The sequence below is a fragment of the Protopterus annectens genome, chromosome 7.part0 (assembly GCF_019279795.1).
Source record: "Protopterus annectens isolate FY-2018-M chromosome 7.part0, PAN1.0, whole genome shotgun sequence".
Lineage (NCBI taxonomy): Eukaryota > Metazoa > Chordata > Ceratodontiformes > Protopteridae > Protopterus > Protopterus annectens.
The window spans coordinates 1,556,779,023-1,556,801,649 of NC_056739.1; the positions used below are offsets into that span (position 1 = coordinate 1,556,779,023).

General features: G+C 42.5%; 1 protein-coding gene across 3 annotated transcripts in view; it reads right to left on the reverse strand.

The window, feature by feature from the left end:
• NUP210 (nucleoporin 210) overlaps nt 1–22,627 on the reverse strand; it is a 2,490,054-nt gene that overhangs the window by 1,197,701 nt on the left and 1,269,726 nt on the right. For all 3 annotated transcript variants that reach the window (XM_044078102.1, XM_044078101.1, XR_006365597.1), the window contains one exon: nt 18,933–19,037. In XM_044078102.1, coding sequence (XP_043934037.1) covers nt 18,933–19,037 — 105 coding nt within the window. The remainder of the gene's footprint in view (nt 1–18,932; nt 19,038–22,627) is intronic.

Consider the following 22,627-nt stretch of genomic DNA (forward strand, 5'->3'; position numbering starts at 1 on the left):
GTCGGTTCCGAGGATTGAACCGAAACCCAATAGTCAAGAACGAATGAAGACTGACTATATCAAAAGCTTTGTTTTCTATTGATATCCAGCAGTATCCCCAAGATCACATTTGAGACTGGACTTCTGTTCACTCAGGGAGAAGGTAAGTTTAAGGCAATAAAGGATATACTGAAATAACCTCGGCATTACCTCTGTGGTCTGCACTTCCAACAATTGTCCAAGCAGGAGTAAATACAGATGCCTTTAGTCCTGCAGTGTTCTATCACTGGGGACAGGCATTTTTTAAAAACTGTAGGTATAGTAGCTAAATCAAAGAACACAGAGGTAACGTGAAAGGAAAACAGATGACCCCTAATCATAAGCCTCAGATACAATATCCTTTGAAAACACAGATGTGAAGGTAAGCATCTTTGAGGTCTAGTGCCACTAGGACAGCCAGGAGACCTAGTAGTGTAGCAAAGGCTGCAAAGTTATTATCCTGAAGTTTGTCATTTTTAGAAACTTGTCTAGTCTTCATAAATCTAACAGGGGACTTTGGAACTTGTCTTTCCTGTTACTATATGCTTTATCCCATGCATGGGTCCCCCCACCCACCCAATTACTTATGGTATGACCCCAGTTATTCTCATTAGGGGTAATATATATAATTAGACCATGTGATGGCTGCAGTGACTTTAAAACCAAATGGGATACGTTATTTTGAGCACAAGAGAAACTGGCTAGGCTTAAAATGGCCCGCAAGGAAAGCTAGTCTAATCAAGCCTGTGAAACAGGAACAGCCAAATGATGGCAGGTTTTATGATTCCCTGTATTAACATTTCTGCTGGGAATGTCCAACAAGCTATGTCTGGGCTTTTGGTGGTAGGCTTCTTTTTTTGTTGTTATAAAACCAGAAACTGAAGTTTGTAACTTCTGTACACAACTTGTATCCCTCCCCCCGATCTGTGATTATGCCCGACTAATGCTGGCAATAGGAATCCAAATTACATTCAATCCTGGGGCAATGTAAATAAAGGGAGAATAGTAGTAAAGGAGCTGGGAAAAGGGGAGGCTGGCAGACTCGCACTAGCTTCCTGCTCGAAATGGATCTTAAATGGTCTCCAGACCTCCTGCCTTCATGCTAACATTTTCTCTTTTGTGTGGCCTTCCTAACCTTTGGCCATTAACCTATGCGCTGTCTCTGTTAGTAAAGTCTTTCTTTCGAGGGATAGTTTCTGCTTCTTTTTTGGAATGGGAGGATGAAACATGCTTCACTGACTCCAAAGTTTTCCATCCCACATTTTTTGGGAATATTATGGGAATGTGCCTGAAGAACAAACCATTATCTGTTGGGAGGGGTATTAAGGAGTTTCACTTTTACTTCCTTGGAAATACACTCAGCCAAGAATATCTTCTTGTGACTGACACAGTAGCAGCACAGCATGCTACTTCCAAAATATTATTCCCATGTTTTAAGGCATGTTTTCTCAGCCACAAACACACACACACACGTGCACACAAACACACACACGCACACACACGCACGCACACACGCAAGCACGCACACACATCTAGACTAGACTTAGAGTAGAATCCCTTGAGGTTTCATCCTGCACTCTCATTTCAAGCATATGGAGTTGCTTGAGGACATGTTTACCACATTTCAAAATTGTCAGGTTACTGGGATGTATAGCTTCTTCCCATAAACGCAAATAAATCTGCATTCCCCAGTAAAAGTACTGTGCACAACAGCCAGTCTTGCTCCCTTAGCAGACTCCATGGACACCATATCCAAGTCTGCAACTGATTTTTTAAATGCCTTTATAGATAAGGTATACATGTATGGATTACAAAAGGATTCTGTTATGGCAGCTACGGATATGTGGGACTACACAAAAGATAATACAAAAACTTAGAAATTGAAAGCTCTCCCCATAGAACAAAGTGGTTTCTATTACCTGATTTGAAGGAATACATAAGAGTTATGCAGTTAAGGTTCCTACATGTGACACACGCAGAAGGTTGTACCTCAAAGTACATACAGATTATGATGAAACAGGAGAGAGTTTGACAAATAAGGAGTGAGCAGGATTTTGAATGCAGATCCTTAAGGATAACAGCAACAACCATACAGAATATTACATTCATAAAGTAGCAGACAGTATTATTTTATTTATTTATTTATTTATTCCATTTGTTTACCAGAATGTCCGACTGGCCAAACAACCTCCTTTTTGGTGGAGGCCCGGGTAGAAAAGCTCCACAAGAAATTATAAGAGTGATACATATACAACATACAGAATACTCCGATAGTTAGCAGCATTACATATGAAGTGAGGATATATAAGGAAGATGATTATGAAAAAAACAAGTATATTTTGCAGCTACAGACAAAGGGAGAAAAAAATCCACAAGAAATTATAAAATTAGAACATATAGTACTATAAGAACATACAGTATTAATAGAACAAAGCCAAGATGAGAATGGAGAAAGATTTTGCCAGTAAGGATGACTGCCAAGTAGTGGTTTAGAAATCAGGCAAGAGGGGCTGGAATTTACTGGAGAAAATTACCAAAGGAACCAAGAAACTGGGAGCAAATAAGTACAGAGACAGAAAGAAAGGCAACAGACTGGGATGAGGCCAAGCAGAAGTTTGTACTAAGATTAGAAACTGTTTCCCTATCAGGGACTGATATTAGAATATAGTCAAAGAGAAAGGGATGGTCGCGTGGACTGTTATACGAAAGCTTAGCTCTGGTAGAGTTTTTAATCGAGTCTAAAGCAGAAACTGCTATTAAAAAGGGATAATTAGGAGGGGATATATAACATATTGTATGTTACCTTTAAGAATCAATCAGAGGAGATTAGTAAAGACTGGAAATAGAGACTGGAAAGGCAACACACAAAGAATGGAAGCATATCTGAATGGATCCCAGTATGAAACAAAATCCAGAAGGTTTTGGATTTTTGTTTGGAAGTGTGTGTACAGATATTTTTATACCCTGAGTAGACTTCAGATCATTTTCTTCAGGTAGCTAACAAATGCCAAAGGTCTGAAGGGAAAGACATAATCGTGAACATGTTTTCTGGGAATATAACAAGTCTGCAGATTTTTAAAAAATTCTCAGCAGAGTACTTTTGTCAGAAATGTTGGGGGAGCAAAGAGTTATACATAAGGGAATGATTCTTTTGAGCTGGGATACAAGATCCATATTTCCCAGACATAGCAAGGCCTGACTAAGATTTAATGCCATTAGCTGTCATAAATTGAAATCAACATCTAAACCATCTGTACTCAAGTACTGAATACTGTAAAGCGGATAAAAAAAAACTAAAGGTATGACTTTTAGAAAAGGGAAGGAGCAAAAGGTTCAGGAGGAGGAGTGAGGTTTAAAGGAAAGCAGGAATTGAGCAAATTATCTAATGTTGGAGTGAATAGTAATTGCTAAAAAGAAAAATGAAAAAATGTGCAACAAGAAAATGAAAAATGCTTTATTTTCTGTTAATGAATGTGTACCTGTGTCACTGATTAAAATGTGAACATTTACTAAAAACATTAAAAAAAACAGACAAGCCAGTATCAAGACCTAAAAGTGACAATACATATCCTCACTTAAGGAATGTGCTTACTAAATTCTTTGAGGTCCAAAATGGTACCCCCCCCCAAAAAAAAAACTCTAGATTTCTTCATATGATTAAGAGATGCAAGCAAAATTCATTTCCTTTCTACAAGTGAACAAACTCAATACCCTTTGGGGTAGAAGGAATTGTGACTGCACCAGCAACTTCTTTAAAACAGACCGATCTAAACAAGGTCTTGATGACAGCTGCTTTACCAGTTCAAGGTTGTGATGGTTTTCCTTATGCTCATAACTAATCTGTCACAGGTGGGTCTTTCAAACTAAGGCAAACCCAGAAAACTGCTTCTCATTCATGATCCTGGCTGGTAGTCAGGACTACAGCAATTCCACCTATACAGCTCTCTTCCTGAGACATTATGTATGTGGCTGCACCCAACACTTTTCTGAATGTCTCTGACTATGCTGAAGCTTCTACCTTCCAGTAGGTTTAACAGGGATGCCTGTACAATGCCCTCTGTGGGTAACTGGGTAACACACTACCTATTTTTTGAAGTACTTTAACAATATCTTAAGAAGACTCCACAAAAAGAATCTCCTGATAAACAGGATATCAAAGATGGGCTGGTAGAGCACCTCGAGGCAACAAAAAGAACACAGCCAAGAACACTATACAGGCAGGTACCTGTGGCAACAGCTATTGTCACAGCATCAATGTAATCAAAAGTGCAGAGGGTGACTTACAGTCCTAAAGAAGAAGCCATAAACTGATTATTATTTTTTTTAATAGACTTGTTCATCTCAAAATAATGAAGTGCATGAGGTCTGGGCAAAGCCTGCCAAACCAAAGATAAATGGAACTGAAAGAGGTGAACCAGTTTATGACCCAAAGGTCCAATGTGGCAAAATAGAATATTCTTGGAAAGACATTCAGGGCTTTAGAGGATCTGTCTAGCAGAAGTGACAGAATGCTAGACTAATGAAATCAATGTAGAAGTCAGTCCTAGGATGCTTAAAAAGAAAGTTGAGCCTATTTAAGTAAAGTTGCAGAGACTCTCAGAAGCATAAAGTCAATAATATGTGAGTCTCTGGCTGTATTAAAAAAAAATAGTACCATTGAAATAAGACTTCCATGTAGGAATGACCCAGGAATGCTTCTCCTCTTTCTACACCAGACACTATATCATGCATTTTCTGTAGAGATGACAAGGATGAGAAGAGTATACCATGAAATACCTCAACACAGGAGGTGCCCCAAACAATGATAAAATGACACAGCTAGCTGTAGAATTGATGTCCCCCTCTGAATCAGAGATCTCAATCCCCTCAGGTCTGCCTCCCACATAAGAAAAAAGTCTCTGCTAGCTGCCAGGTAGTCAGACCTGTACCCTATTATGAAAGAAATGGGTAACACAGGTGGAGTACCAGTCAGACAATCAAAAGCAGGTGACAAGATCCTAGACATATGAAATGTTCACTTCTCTATTCTGAAAGTATGAGACCTAGCCAGGTTTAGGCATTAAAGAGTACTGCTGGTTAGGTTTCTCTCTCACCAGATGTTACAGTTTAATGCCTCAGTAAGAACAAAAAACAAAACCTGCAGTGATCTGCTTCATTCTCTCCAGCAAGCTAACTTCAGCTTAAGGCATGGCCACCGGAGACCACAGTTCAACTCCACAAATGTGTCCCAGTGACTAAAGTATTCGCTCTGTGTCAAAGCAGCTTGGAGAGCTGCACAATTAAGCATGGCTGACAAGTGGCATCCACTGCTCGAATCACATTCATGAAAGGGGAGTGGTCTCTCCAATCACAATTGGAGCTAGCAGCAGATGACTAATGGAACAACATCACCTCACCAAAAGAGAAGACATTACATGTGAGGGTTTGGAAGTTGTCATATCAGACACAGTGGAAAGCACAGACTTTGGACTGACCAAGCCTTGTGGTCCCTTCCCCTGCTTCTCCCAGCCTTGAAAGCAATAAGATGGGTCCCTTCATAGTTTGTCTCAACAATGCATCTGGATAGTAAGACTGAAGCAATGGCATTTTCTGTCTCACTTTATATAATGCTTTTGGTCCAGGCAAAACAGCCAAGCCTCTGTAGCCATTGCAGTAAGTGATCTAACAAGCACAGGAAAGTACAGTTGTGTATACCTACCATACATGCAGATGTTTGGGTGTATTCACTGTTGCAGTCATTACATTTGGGTAATCTGCTGGCAGGCTGCCCTCAGTCGGCCTGAATAAAAAAAGTCTTGGGTCCTGCGTTGGTTGCTGTCTCCTCTTCCATAACGTCAGGTCATCAGGGGTATAAAACATGCAGCCATTTTATTCGGTTTTTCTTGCCCCAGATGTCAGGTGGGGAGCAAAAAAAAAAAAAAAAATTTATATATATATATATATATAAATAAACAGAAATATATGTAAATGCACTTTTAGCAACATAAACTTTACCTTCATCTAAAAGCAAACACACCACAAAGGCTTTAGTATACAGTGAAGGAAAAAAAAGTTATAGAAAGGGGGATGGCGGGTGGGTAACCCAGACTGCAACAGTGAATACACTCGAACATCTACATTTATGGTAAGTGTACAGAACTGTACTATGTTCTTCGTGTGTCACTGTTGCAGTCATTACATTTGGGTACAATCCCAAAGCTATGGATGGGAGGATGGAACTAAATAGCATTAGGAGCGGCTATAAGGCCCTGCAGAAGTGCAGTGGCAAAGCCTGCCCTGGATTTGGAGAAGAGAGGCAAATGATAATGCTTTGTGAAGGTATGAAGAGAGCTCCAAGTAGCAGCCTCTAGAATGTCTTTGGTTGGAACCCCTCTGAGAAAAGCTGCTGAGGGAGAAGCAGCCCTGGTAGAATGTGAACTGATCCCCTTGGGCACAGGTTTACCATGGTGCAAATAGCAGAAATGAATGCAGTGGCTTATCCACTTAGAAACAGTCTGCTTTGATACAGCCTTCCCCTCTGACCCTGCAGCAAATGCTACCAGTAGTTGCTCAGACTTCCTTAGAGATTTGGTCCTGTTTAAGTAAAAGTTGTCTGTGTACATCCAATGAATGTAGAATCCGCTCCTCTTGTTCTGCGGATTTGGATAAAATGTTGGCAGGTGAATTGCCTGGTTAAGAGCCACACTGGATATCACCTTAGGCGTAAAAGAAGGATTGGTCCTGAGGGACACCCTGTCTGGGTAAAATGTAATAAAAAGGCTCCACAGCCATGAGCCTGTAGTTCTGAAACCCTTCTTGCTGAAGTGACTGCCAAGAGGAAAGCTGTTTTCCAAGATAGAAATTTTATATCCGCAGTAGCTGCTGGTTCAAAAGGAGGCAGGGTGAGCTTTTCCAGCACAAAGTTGAGGTCCCATGCAGGAGTTGGTGATCTTCTGGGGGGCCTTAAATTTTAGGCCCCTCTAAGATACTGTTTAAGCAAAGGATGAGAAAAGAGGGGAGGCTATGTGTTGTAATGACCCGAGATGGCAGAGGCATGTATTTTTATTGAAGAAAAAGATAGACCCTTGTCAAGCATCTCAGTCAAGTATTGTAAAATCTGAGGAATATTGGGCTTTGCTGTGTCCATTCCTTGTGCTTGGTTCCAAACACAGAATCTATACCATTTATCAGCATAAGATTTTCTAGTACTAGGCCTTCTGGCTTCCAAAATGACATCCATCACAGATTTACTGAGAGGTGTTGTTTGACTAATTAAATGATAAGCCATGCTGCAAGGTTCAGAATTTGGAGCTGAGTGTGCAGAATTTGATTGTTCTGCTGAGACAGTAGATGAGGTATTTGAGGTAAGTACCAAGGAGGAAGTTGAGACATATTCCTTAGAATTGGATACCAGTGCTGGCGAGGCCAGTCTGGAGCAACTAGGATAATTTTTGTTTTTTCCTGTCTGACTTTTAGTAAGACCTTTGAGAGAAGAGGCAGAGGGGGAAAGGCATAGACTGATAGGTTTTTCCAACTGAAGGATAGGGCGTCCACTTTCCATGCTTTTCTGTGATAAGTTCTTGTGCAGAATTTGTCCAGCTGATAATTTTGGGGAGAGGCACATAGATCTATGTCTGGGCTCCCCATTTCTTTAACATGAAGATTTGTAAATCCAGTTTCCATTCGTGCGGGTCCATAAGATTTCTGCTTAGGTCGTCTGCCAGAGTATTTTGTTTTCCTGGCAGAACTGAGCTTGAAGATGTATTTGGTAAGTCTACGCTGTGTTCCACAATGCCATGGCTAGCCTGCAAAGGGGGTAGGAATGTGTACCCGCCCCTGCTTGTTTATGTACCACATAACCGTGGTGCTGTCCATCTTTATCAGTAGTTGTCCTGGATGAAGTAAGTCCTTGAAGGCTGTCAGAGCATTCTGAACAGCTAGCATCTCTTTCTGGTTGATATGCAGATGTATTTGTTTTGGGCTCCATTTGCCCTGAATGCATCTCCCTGCCAGGTGGGCCCCCCAAGCATAGTCTGATGCATCTGTATTTAGGGTTTGGGTGGCAGGGGGTAGAGTGAATGACAGTCCCTTGTCTTGGTGACATGTCTCTGCCCACCAAAGAAACTCCTGTTGTAGGTAGAAAATAGAGGAAATAGAAGTTATGTCCTTACCATAACGTTCCATGTGGAGTGTTCATCTCGCCTTTGTTCTTACACATGGGTTCGGAGCCGATCCTCGGCTCCGTGCCGGCCTCTTGCAAGCTCTGCATCGAGAAGAAGCTCGAGACAATCTAATACCCACAATCCCCCTCTGCCTTTACCTCAGATCTAGTTTGCAAGCAAACCAATCTCTAGAGAGAGCACATTCATGCTTACATCACATATGCACAGAATAGGAGTCTATACATAACTATATATATATAAGAACAAATAGACATATATATATACATGCCAACTATGTACACAACATCTGCAAAGCAGAAGCAGAATGCTCCCGGCCAGGCATCAAAAGAACGTTCTTCTTAAGGGCGGGAGGGTGGGAATGTAAGAACAAAGGCGAGATGAACACTCCACATGGAACGTTATGGTAAGGACATAACTTCTATATGTGATAGTGTTCAATCTCGCCGTTTGTTCTTACACATGGGTAGCGCCCCTAGCTCCTTGTTCCTGAGGAACTCACGGAAGGACGTTCTTGAGCACAGTGGAACCAAAGGTTGCTCTGTCCCTAGAAGCCTTGTCTACCTTATAATGAGAAATGAATGTATGTGGCTTAGACCAAGTAGCAGCCGCACAAATAGCGTCTAGTGGTAGGCGGGCTGCATGAGCCAGAGATGTAGACACTGACCTTGTGGAATGTCCTTTGGGTTTGTGTAAGAGAGTTAGATTTGAGGAATCATAGACATAGATTATACAATCCGTTAGCCACTTAGAAAGAGTTCTTTTGGTAACCGCTAGTCCTTTCCTGCTATCAGCAAAGGCCACAAAAAGTTGATCAGTTTTCCTGTGATCTTTTGTTCTATCCAAGTAAAATCTTAGTTGTCTGTGAACATCTAATTTGTGCAACATATACTCCATTTTGTTGGAGTGATTTTTGAAGAAAGTGGGTAATTCAATTGACTGATTAATATTGTTAATAGAACACACTTTAGGGAGGAAGGATGAATTAGTTCAAGAGAAACTCTGTCAGAGTGAAAGATCAAATAAGGGTGCTTGATGGAGAGAGCCTGAAGTTCAGATACTCGCCTAGCGGAAGTAATGGCTACCAAAAAGAGAGTCTTCCAGGACAAAAATTTTAATGGGCAAGAAGAGGCAGGTTCAAAGGGGGGGCAACATTAATTTAGATAACAACAAGTTTAGACTCCAAGGTGACGTAGGAGATCTGACTGGTGGTCTAATATGAAAAACCCCTTTTAAAAAGGCTTTACAAAGTCTGTGGGCCATAACAGGAGCCCCACATTCTTCCACATGGAAATTTGAAATGGCATCCAATTGAACTCTTAGTGTAGCAGGAGAAGCACCCTGATGGAATAAGTCCGTTAAAAACTCTAATATTTTATTCAAAGGAGCTATAAAAGGATCCACTTGCTGTGTATTCGCCCAGAATACAAATCGCTTCCATTTACTAGAATATGTTTTAGTAGTGGAAGCTTTATGAGAAGCCACCAATATATCCCGAACTGCTGGCGAAAGAAGATCAGACCTGGCTAAGTTGGGAACTGGAGCAACCAAGCTGCTAGATGGAGGGACCGGCGCGGGATGGGGAGCCCCTGACGAGTGAGTCAATAGATCTGGCTCTGGGTCCAGAATCCAGGGTTCCCGAATGCAGTGTGTCTTCAGGAAGGGAAACCAAATTTGACGAGGCCAGAATGGGGCAATGAGGATTATTGTCCTGTGAAGGTTTCTGGCTTTCTGGAGAAACTTTGATATCAGGGAAATGGAGGAAATGCGACAGGAGACCCGGGGCCAATCGTGAATCAGTGCGTCCCTGGGGACTTCCCTGGAGGGGTAATAGGGCAAAGTAGCTCCTGCATTTGGCATTCATTGGAGACGCAAACAGATCGCAGGAAGGCTGGCCCCACGCGAAAAATCCTTTTCGCCACTGACTGTTTTAGGGACCACTCGTGCGGTAACAGAATTGCTCTGCTCAGCCTGTCGGCTATGATGTTGGATGACCCCGGATGTGCTGCTATTAGAAAGCGACCAGTGGACTCCGCCCACTGCCAGATTCTCATGGCCTCTCTGCATAGCTGATAGGACTTGGTTCCCCCTTGCTTGTTTATGTACCAGACTACCGACATGTTCTCCGTCTGAACTGCAATAGTTCCTAGAGGAAGAAGGGGAGCAAAGTGTTGCAACGCTAGAAACACTGCCCTCAACTCTAGAACATTGATGTGCAGATTGTACTCCAAATTGGTCCATTCGCCTTGGACTGTCTGTCCCTGAAAGATGCCCCCCCACCCTATCAGGGAAGCGTCCGTGGTCACCGTAACTGTAGGTGGGTAGCACAAATGGTCTCCCCTTGGAAAGGTTGCACGTTTGAAGCCACCAGTTTAGATGTGTCTTGCATGTTTTCGTTATAAGAATCTCGTGTGTTAGAGGTAGCTGTTGAAACGACCATTGTGCAAACAGTAGCCATTGAAGAACTCTCATGTGCAGCCTTCCCAAGGGTATTGCAATAAGGGAGGCTGACATGAGTCCCAAAACCTTCAGTACCAGTTTTGCTGGAGATTTCCTTGACAGAAGTAGAAGACTTATGTGAGTCTGAAGTGATAGTATCCTTTCTGGGGGAAGTCTTAGAATTAACTGACGTGTGTTTAATTCTGCTCCTATGAGCAAAATATTTTGTGATGGCTGAAGCAAGGATTTTCCGAAGTTTACGGAAATCCCTAGGTGAACACACAGTTGAAGAGTAAAGTCTCTGGCCTGTAATAGTTGACGCTGGGTGGTGGCAGAAAGGAGCCAGTCGTCCAGATACGGAAACACCTGGAATCCTTGGCGTCTCAAGTGAGACGCTACCACTGCCATGCATTTGGTGAAGACCCTGGGGCTGAGGTCAGACCAAAGGGCAGGGCTCGAAATTGAAAGTGACTGGCCCCAGCCGAAGCGCAAATGATCTCTGGATGCCCTGGCCATTTTGATGTGGTAGTATGCATCTTCTAGATCTATTGAGCACATCCAGTCGTCCTTCTGTAAGAATGGAAGGATCGATTGAAGCGTGACCATTCGAACTTTTCTTTCCTGACGAAGGTATTGAGGTAGCTTAGGTCCAGGATGGGCCTCCAGTCCCCTGTTTCTTTGGAACTAAAAAGAACCTTGAGTAAGTCCCGAATCCTTGCTGGTCCGCTGGGACTGGTTGGATGACTCTTTTTTCTAGCAGCTTTGAAATTTCTATAGCTGCTGGCTCTCGCAGATGGGGCGGTACATCTGGGAGTCTTTTCTTTGGAATGGGATGGGATAGAAAGGGTATGTTGTAACCTCTGGTAACCACGCTTTTTACCCACTTGTCTGTAGTTACATTTTGCCAGGCCTGAGGGTATAAAGCTAAGCGACCCCCGACTGCCTCCAGAGCAGGACAGTCGGGCCTCCTCTCAGGAGTGCTGGAAAGGTTTACCAGGAGTGTATCCCTGTCACCTTGATGTTGCGGACCTCTGCCGCCTGGGCGGCGTCTTCCACCTCTGCCCCTCCTCTGCCTCTAGAGGGGCATCTCCCTGTGTGCCTGGGAAAGCTCCTTGGGGTTTTCAAACCACATTTTTCCACCACGTTGCCCTTTGGGGTACGGTCTGGTTGGGGTGGAAAAACGGACTCGACAGCAGACAGAGTCTTTCCCTCCTGTTCACACCGGTAAGGGTCTCCTTTACTTTGGGGCCAAAGAGAGTGGCACCGTCAAATGGGGCATTAGTAAAGAAGACTTGAAGGCTTCCGAAGGAACATAAGCGCATCCAGGATTGTCTGAAGAGCAATCGCTGAAGCTGCTGCCCTACTCGAACCTTCGCTGCGTGGGAAATCAGCCTCATGGACGAGTTCACAATGGATGTAAGGGTATTAAGTTGCGCTGTCACTTTCTCTGAGACAGCAGCATCTGTAGTACCCTGGTGGGTATCTCCCAACTCTTTGACTAGATCCCTCTGTAGACGTGTAAAATGGGTCAAATAGTTCAGGGATCGCATGGAAAAAGCCGCTGAACTAAAAATGCGCTTCCTGCACCTATCCATCGCCCTAGAATCTTTATTAGGGATGGACAGATGAGGAAGACTCTGACATCTCCTTTTCGTGGCGCTGCCACCACCATAGCATCCACTGGAACTCCTTTTGTTAAGTAGGACTTGTCCTGAGGTGCCGTGGATGTATTTATTGGGTTTCCTTGGGACTGGTTCCACTGTGTCAGGAGCCTCCGCCCTTCGAGCAATTAGTTCCATTAATTCATCCAAGGGCGGAGTGACCCAGGAGCAGGAAGGGCGAGCACCAAATGCCTTCAGCAAAACTGACTCATCCTCAGAAGGGGAAGGGACTGCCAGTCACCTCTCTGTTTCAGGATCTCCAATATGTCCGAAAGAGACATCTTCTGAAGGTGACTTAGGGGACCCTTCTGACTCATCTAAGTCAGTATCAGATGTCAAGGATTCTTGTGGAGAATCCAAGTGTCTCCTCTTACACAATCTTTTCCTAGGGACTTCTTCGTGGGGAGCATCCGAAGAAGCCTCCGAGGAAGAGGGGGCACCCTCCAGGGGTGGCTGAGACACTGGTGCCCGACGCTTGGATGTGGCCGTGGGTGCAGAGGAGGATAACGGCCCTTTATGGGGAGGAGAGGTTGCTTCCACTGATGTGGTTGTCTGGGTAGACAACACCTTCCTCATTAGATCGAACGCCCCCGGGTCCCGCATCGAAGAATCTCCCGGTTCCGAAGAAATGGGAAGAATCCCCGACACAGGCACCGAAGGCATCGACCCCGAGGACGGAGCCGAATCGATCCGCCGAGGCCCGAGGGAAGAGACGGAACCGAAACGTCGGTTCGACTCTCGGCCCCGGAACCAAGGACAGATCGTCGGCTCCGAGACTCCGGTACCGGGTCCGACGGAGTCGAGGTGAGAGGAACAGACCGAGAGAAGGACGGTTCTGGACCCGAGGGCTCCACAATCAGAAGATCAACCTCTTCCGGCTCCAAAGACTCGATAGGTCTCGGAGGAGGAATGGATGGAGACAAAGGGAGGCCTTCAAGTTTCGACACCAACTGGGTGGAAACCGAAATAAGTTTGGACAGGGCCGAATGCTCCAATAACTTCTACACCACACGATCCACATCGATATCGGAAAGTTTGGAAGAAGAACGGGTCGAAGGAACCGAAGACGGAGCCGACCTCAATAAGGTCGAAGGAGGGAGCTCCATCACCGGTTCCAAGACTCGAGGCTCAGGAACCGATACCAGTTGAACACTCGGCCCCGAAGTCTGTGGAACCGGTGATCTAACTTTTGCTGAAGAGCTCGGAGCCGAAGACTTGGGCTCCGACGTCTTCGATTCCTTAGAGGATTTCGATGCCTGGTCAGAAGCATCCAGAGCCTCCTGAAAGAAGGTTTTAATAAACCTCTGTCCATGAGTTTCCTGCGCCTATCTGTCATGACCCTCCCACTAAAAGAGTGACAGATAGAACAGTCCTCTTGCAAGTGGAGAGGGCCAAGGCAGTAGACGCAGGAACTATGGTTGTCAGTCACTGACATTTTCTGGCCACACTGACAACGCTTAAATCCTGATTTTACGTTATCAGACATTTTACAAGAAAAAGACAAGTCCAGTATTATAGTCAAATCCGAGAAAAAACGTGTCAAATCCGGTTTAAATGTCAAATCCTGTTTAAATTTAAGAAGGGTTGTAGGCCCCGAAAAACTCTAACCGATAAATAAGATTAACGGTACCGAGAATTTAACCACTCAACACACAATCACTCAGTATATCAAGATATATCAAATAGAACAAGAAAATCCAATAAAATATAACAAATTAAGTTATATCTTAACTTTAGATGCTCGAGCTAGCTCCCAGCGATGCGAACACAGCAGCGGCAAACTAGATCTGAGGTAAAGGCAGAGGGGGATTGTGGGTATTAGATTGTCTCGAGCTTCTTCTCGATGCAGAGCTTGCAAGAGGCCGGCACGGAGCCGAGGATCGGCTCCGAACCCATGTGTAAGAACAAACGGCGAGATTGAACACTATCACATTCATTGTTTCCAGACTGTGACAATGTTGACTCCATAAACTTTTTAGGTACCATTGTAGTTTCCTCATATGCAGTCTCGCATATGGAATTAGTAGAATGCAGGATGCCATGAACCCCAAAGTCTGCAGAATTTGTCTTGCAGATAACTGGGCTTTTGTTGCCATTTGAAGTATGTTGTCAGTTGCCTTTGTTTGTCTGGCGTAAGGTAAGCCATCTGGGCAGTTGTATTCAAGCTTGCACCCAGGAATGTAATTATTTGAGAGGGTACCGGTTGGGATTTCTTTTCGTTTATTGTGTACCTTAGGCATGTTAGAAGCCTTTTTACTAACGCCAGATGTTGAAGGAGAGTGTCCTTGTCCTCTGCTCGAATGAGACAGTCGTCCAGATAAGGATAAATTTGTATGCTTCTTTGTCTGCAGAATGCAATTACTGGTGCCAGGCACTTGGTAAAGACCCTGGGCGCAGTAGATAAGCCAAAGGGCAGTGTAGAGAATTGGTAATAAAAAAACCTGCCTTGAAGCAGACGTATCTTCTGCATGATTCCCTTATTGGGATATGCAGGTATGCCTCTTTTAAGTCTAGAGTCACTAACCAAGCGTTCCTGCCCAGCATAGGCAGTAGCTGTTGCAAAGTCAGCATTTTGAATTTTGGAATATCCAGGAACGTATTCAAAATCGATAAGTCCAATATTGGATGCCAGGCATTGTCTTTTCTGGGTACCAGGAAAAGTCTTGAATAAAAACCTTGTCCTTTTTCCTTTTCTGCTACTGGTTGAGTCACCCCCATATCCATGAGGGACATAACTTGTTTCTGAGCCTCTGCCCACCGATTTTTGTGGCAGATCTGGCCAACTGTTTGGAATTGGCAAAGTATGGAGATGAAATCTGTACCCATGGGCCACTATGTTTAATACCCACTTGTCCTGGGTAATTAACTGCCAATTTTGAGCATGAAGTGCTAGTTTTCCCCCCAAGGGGGCTGCCAAAAGATAAGTGCTTGGAGAAGGTAGAGGGAAGTCATTGAGACTGCTTACTGTAGGGTTGTGCTTTGTTTCCTCCAGATTTGGAGGTGGAGGCACCCCATTGTTTTGACGTGTAAGCACCCTGTGATTGGTATCTGGAGCCTTTTGAGCGCCTGGATTTGCCTTGAGTGGCTCTGTTGGACACAGGAAAGGACCAATTTTTAGTAGGCCAGTGCCTATTGAATCTGGGTAGCTGCACTTGCAAGAAATCTTTTACAGTTTGCATAGATTTAGCTTTGTCTTCCATTTTCTTTAAAACCTCTTTTGCCTTATTACCAAACAGAGTATCATGCTGCAAGGAGGCATCCAACAATTTAGCTTTAACATGATCAGGCAGATTTTGCTCCTTGAGCCAGGCATGCCTTCTAATCACAGATCCAGTAACTGCGGCCCTGCAAGAGACCTCCAAGGAATCAAAACCACATTGTAAAGTATGCTTTCCAACCTGTTCTGCTGAATGCAATAATTCCTGTAATTCTTTATTTTCCACACAGTCAGAAATCAACATAATTTTCTGTTTCAGTAAGCCCATAACATACTGTTGATATTTAAGCATATGAAACTGGCAGTTTAAGGCCATAATTGCCAAGGTTGCAGACGTACAAACCTTCTTTTCCCATCTATCCAGCGTCCTGGAATCTCTATCACAGGGGGTAGGATTTTTGGCTGTAGAGGCCTTTACACCCTTGGGACCCTGTGAAGTAGTCTCAGGGTCAGCAGCAGGATTTTTGAATAGAAATTTGTGGGAGTCAGGAACCCTGTAATATCTGTCTGGCTTACTAGGAGCCAGAGGTAGGAAATCAGGAGCTATGCTTGATTCCGAAAACACATCATCAACGTCTAATACAGGAGGTATTGCCAAAGGCCTATGCTGAGGAAGAAGAAGGAAATCCCTAAGCCTCTTTTTGATTCAGAGAAGTCCTGACTCTCACAGTGAAAATGTTCCCTTAAAGTATGCAAAGTTTCTCCAAAGAGTAATCCTCAGGAGGAGATGCAGAAGGGATGGAGTCTTCTGCATTAGAATCGTCACAGGGTGGAACAGAGAATTCCTGATCAGAAGAGGAATCAGAAAAAAAGGAAACCTGATCTGAAGATTCATAATCAGTGCCTTGCCTAGGCCTCTTAGCGGGGGGGGGTTGGGAACCCCTGATCAAGGTAATTAAGTCCTCAGCCATTTTGATCATCTGTTTTTTAGGCATAGGGGCCTGAGCACGTGGCTCATGCGTCCGTTTTTTAGACATAGGAAAAGTTTTTGATTTTGTTTTTGAGGCTGGCGTCGGTTTAATATAAAAATGTTGAGGCCTGAAAACAGCCTCAGAAGCCGGTGCTTGCTCAGCGGCTCCAGACCCATCCAAGGGAGAGACATCCACGGGTTCAATACTCTAAGAATCTCGCGGCATACCGTACTCTGAGTGGGTCTCAGTACAGCTCTGCGACTCAAAAGTAGCGGGTATCAGGGACTGCAAAAGCACCTCACTGAGTACCAGCGAACTGGTGACTGGCTTAGGAGAAGCTTTGTCGCCGGTTTTGGACCCTGACAGTCTGTCTCTGTCTTTTTTTTTTGCGTTTTTTGTGAACTCCGGAAGTCGGATTGCTAACCGACGACATTTCAGGATAATTAAATCTTGATACAAAATATTTAGACGCAAAAATATACCGACGCTTAATAGTGCGTTGGTTAAATCTAGCACAAAATCGACAGCAAGGCACATTATTGATCTGGGCCTAGGCAAGGAATACAGTACAAATGAAAATCCTTATGAGGTATTTGCTTCCCACAAGTAATGCAATTATTAACTTTTACTGACATCGGTAAGGAGCAAGAAAAAGTTTCCCCAACGGGGTACTTCGCTTTAGTTTGAAGACTTCGGTTCTGAAACTCGAATGTGAAAATTTCAGGAGTCGGCTGACCGGCACTTGCGAGCTGCTTTTGCTTCGGGCACCGCACGGCAAGAAAGACTGAATAAAATGGCATTAGCTGCATGTTTTATACCCCTGACGACCTGATGTCATGGAAGAGGAGACAGCAACTGACACAGGACCCAAGACTTTGTTATTCAGGCCGACTGAGGGCAACCTGCCAGCAGATTACCCAAATGTAATGACTGCAACAGTGAAACACGAAGAACATCACTAAGTGAAGATATGAACTTTCCAGTGGTATACATCAAGGATGAGATTTGAGCTGCACAAGCATCTAAAAGACAATTCAATCGTGATAATTTCCTCTTACCCTGGCAAATGGGCTCCCCAGCTTGTGCGAGGGGTGGTGGTGGGTCACGGCAGCAACGCATGCCTTAAATGATAAAGGAAGAACCAGCCACTAAGGCATTACAAAGTGTTTTAACTCAGAAATACTTAAGTACCCACCCACTGCAGAATAGCCTTCAAAGTAAGATGCAAACTATCCTCAGAGAACTCAGACTCTACACTATTGTATATTGAAATCCAAATTCCATTTCTCATTTTAGGCAGCCACCAACAAAATCAAAGACAGGAAAATGCTTGAATTACATGCAGGTGTCTTTACTAGGATTAATGCAACATGCATAACTCATTTTTATTCCCAAGCTCTCCCAACTGATAGTTTTGAACATACCCCCTTTCCATTTTAACCAATCATAAATGTAGTGCTCTGAATGGGATGCATTAGATTTCCACATCTTAGCTAAGGTGAGCAATTGTTTTCTGAATAAATATGAAATTATAAAAAGTAGTAAAAATATAAATAAAGTGTGGCATGGCTAGACCAAGCCCTGACTATGACCAAGATAACCTGAGTTTAAATAAAAGCCTGGGGTTGCTAGATGAGCCAGTCAGGGGAAGGGCAACTGAATGATTAACACCTGTGTATCAATTCCAGGGGAAGGGTGGTGGTATGGTATATGCCAATGGAGAGAGGTACATCATCTTGCAAAGGTCAGGGAACAAGCATGGAGTACAAGGATCAGGCATGTGCTTGGCTCTGATGGAACTGGTACATGCATGGAATCATGCATGTGCCATTAGGCCAGTACTGCATGCTAGCTTCAACAGTGTCCAAGTCAGCAACCAAGACTGAAATGGAGACTACGGTAAAAAGCAGAAAAAACTCTGCCAGATGCCTGGAAGATGGAATCAGACAGGGGGGGAAAGCTGATGGTCAGCAGGAGGCGGTGGGTTTACAAATGAAAAAGCAACTTATTTCTGCTTTTGAAACATGCTACTAACTTTAACAATCACTACAACTGCATCACTAAAATACACGGTGGCACATATGCCATGCTTTAATAGCATAATGTGGTCAGGAAAGCACTTCCACTCTCTTGTTGAAAAGAATCTTAACGTGCTAAAGACACAACAATTCTAGTTTCACCTTATTAAAAAAATTAATCTTTGGAGTATGTCCAGGTTTAAACATTCAACAGTCTTGAGGATTTAAAAAAGGAAAACTGTAAAGGATCAGGTGGGAAAGGTTGCAAAGAAAGAAGGGAAGTAAAACAATGTTATTTTAGTAATACCAGTTAGCAAAATTTATAGAAGAAATACTGCTTTTTCTACGTTTCAAAATATTACATTGCTTTTGGATTACTTTTACAGTGCTTCACAGCATAGTAAAAAAGTGTATCATCTTGTCCATTAGCAAGGACTTTGAAGTCGTTACATGGTTATACAATTTTCCTGAGTAAACATTTTGCTCTCTTTTTAATTTATGCAGCTTACCCAAACATCAGGATGATTGTAAATGGTTATGCTATCAGGGCTCACTTTCACATCTTCAACGAGTAGTAGTTCAATAGTTGTAGACACAGGATCAAAATAGTCATACTGCATGAAAAACAAACAGCAGCATTACAGTGTGTTACATGGCACACAGTAACCATGTAGAAATGTCATTGACACTAAGATAGTGTACAAAGCAATATTATCCTGTACAGGAAACGAGGCATCTCAATCAGCTACGGTATCCAAATTAAACTAGGCAACAATTTTAAGAAAAGCATCATGCATGTCATTTTACACTCTAACCACAATGTATGTAACCATAAAATGTCAACAGACTTTCTGAATGCAGCATAATTTCACTTAACCCCAGTAATTTCTTTCTAGACAAGAAAAGAACAGGGGAAAAAAGAGACAGCTATTTCTTCCAGCTTTGTAGCATGCCAAGCACACCACATGCTCATCAGTTCCTTGACAGACAACCACAGACTGCACAGGAACGCACTATGAAGATTTACAGAACCTTTTCAAACTAATTTTGCATACATTTAAACTCACCATAGAAAAAGTTAATTACTTAACAAAATGGATTTAGATTTGCATATTGGCATTCACCTGTACTAAACAGTTCTTCACCATGCAATACAATTATTTTATATAGTCACAAGCATGATTTAAAATGGTGCGCACTTTGAGTGCATTATCAGAAAGGCGATAGCATTGAGACTCCATGTACATGAGTTAGACAGACAGAAAATGGGAACTAAAAGTAAAGACGAAGAATGGATAGTAGAGAGAAGAAGGCAGCTTATTTCAGGATGGCTCTCAATCTACTACAATGCACATTTATGCAGAAGCTCACTGATAGGGCTGCAACTGATAGCACAGCTGAAATAAAGTGCTAATATGTAGATAGTACACATTTTGTCAAACATAAAGGACATTCCATGAAAAAGTGACAAACTTTTAAAGGGAAGTTGCAACAGTATTTAATAAAGCAAAATGGTAGAATTTGGCAGAGAACAGTGTGGCATGGAGAAAGAATAATGAAGTATAACATTTGCAACGAAGTACAGAGTGATGAACACAACTGCTAAAAGGCATACAACAGCAAAGTGAAAAAATCTTTTACACAGTGAAGACTCTAGCTTGGCCATGTCTTTTGTGTAATTTTTACTGAATGGTTTGTCTTTGTTACTTTTTACCTTTTGGCTAGGATGTTATTTGGGATATTTTGTACACACCCTAATGTTTATAGCTTGACTTTAAGCTGTGTGTTTCTGAACTACAGCCAAAGATTCGAATTACGCTATACTGACAAAATCAAAAAAAGATCAAAACATGCATGTTTACAGCCAGTGGGGTTTGGCTTTACTGGCCTGAATGTACCCATAAAGACTTAAAATGTCATGACCATTCAGAAGCCATGTAGCTGAAACACTGTTATTGTCTTAAAGGGTTACCTGCATATATTCCATGGGCCTCCACTACAGGAGATTTAAAAATGTTATACACTGCAGACTGTAACTTGGCTGGGTCTTTCTTGCAGTGCGTATGTATGTATGTATGTTATATATGTATGCATGCACGTATGTATGTATATGGGTGGAACTTAATACTGTCAACTCTATAGTTGGCTAAACAGGTGGTTGACACATATGTGAAACTGTACAATATTCAGGGTTGGGTAATATGCCATTTCCCCGATATTGTGCAATCTCAGAGTTAGAGTTAGTATATAACATCAGAAGGGGTATTACGGGTTCCATCTCCCACATGAGGTGGGCAGGGATCTTGTCCCCCTGCAAAAAAAAAAAAAATAGTTTTTAAGTCATTTTGCAATCCCTGTGGCTGTTGCATGTGCAGTAGTGTGTCAACGTTGCAAATGTCAATATTTGAGTCATTAGACAAGCATAGTTTCAATTACAAAGGAGAAAAATGGATCCATACTTATGCAGAATAAATTATCACAATACACCTGACTGCAAAGGGAGACTTCTGGTATGGTATCTGTCTGAACAGTATACTGAAAATAGCTCTCAAAACATGACAGCAGATAATTTACCAAAAAATTGTAACTGTTACTATTTTAGGAATTATTCAGCTCCAGTGAGAAAAAAATAAAGTTTAATGTCCAAGATGAAAAATTACAAAAAATAAAACAATCCAACAAGTGGAGAAAACAGTGGCTTTTTTAAGAACGTCATAGCAGGATGCAGGAAACAAATCAAATTGCAACTACTGTACTAATGGTTTCTAATAATCTGGAAGAAAAAAATAGACCAAATACATAATGAGGTATTTAAAAGAAGTGGGGCACTTGAGGAGAATAATGTTAAATAATAAAAAGAATGAAAGAAACTGAAGCATTACATATGCAGTCTGATGACTTGATAAAATTTAAACATCAGATTTTCAATGAATGAAAGAGAGAATGACGGGAATAGTACCAAAATATAAAGTAGGCATTAGTCAAGTTGGAGAATAGGTCAAGAATAGAAAATCTGAAACTACCTCATTGATAAAACACCCCTAAAGTAGGCACAGCGTTCAGGGACGTGGGGACTCGTGTAAAAAGTAACCCAGATTTCGATCAACATGTGTCTAAGGCTGTAAGAAAATCATTCTGTGTCATTTAACTTATAAGTAAAGGCATGGTATCTAGGACCAAGGAAGTCATTGTACTTCTCCATCCATCGGACGCATCACTCAGTGCAAAGCTCTCTTCGGTATTTACCTAGCCCACTACATGCAACAACTTAAACATCCACAGGAGTTCCTCACAGATAAATAAATAGATAGATAAGACAGATAAATAAAGGGTGTAGACACAATGTCCTATGCAGATTGCCTCAAAGCTTTGTTTCTATACTCTGTTTACTCTGTTTCCTAAAGACTGATGAGAGGCAATTTATGCCTGTCATACAAGGCATCCTAGGGTCCCCACTCTGATGGATTTTAGCATATCCACAAAATGAACAGCACTATAACTACAAATCTAAGAATTTAAACCTTGCTTGCAACTTAAACAGGACACATTGGAAGGACAGGTATGTCTCTCAAGGAATCCCCATTCTCTGGAATACACTTTCCATCCATATGAAGCACAGCACATCTCTAACCCTATTCAAATGTAACCTGGACCAGTGGATGGGAAGTCGAAAATTCAACTCCTGCTCTGACACTTATGTCTCTAATGGACAGAGGCAGACATTAAATAATGCCCTAGCATACACCCCTTAAAATAACCTCCAAGGCACAATAACTCATGGGACACATTTGGGTTGTATGGCTAGGCTTATAAAGGCCCCAGTGGTCATTAGCCAAATACATACCTATGAACCTATGAAAAGCATTCATCTCACTGGGCGAATGGAAGAATTGAAAAGCGTAACTCCAACTTTGTGAAACTACTGCATGCATCATGAATAGTGGGTATGTCCAAAAATTAAGGATGAAAACACTAGTGAAGGCAGTGGAAAACAGTGGACTTTTTGAACACGTACTGAAAAGTACAAATCCTGCTTTTTATAGTTAGTATGAAATGTTTAGCAAGAAACAGACAAAATGCATCTGAAGACAATGATGAGAATGTGGTAGGTAAATAGCATGACAAATGGGAGGTAAGAATTTTTTTATTATCAGTATTGTATGGAAGTCTGAGATTTAAAATGTGTACGTTTCCACTGAAGTAT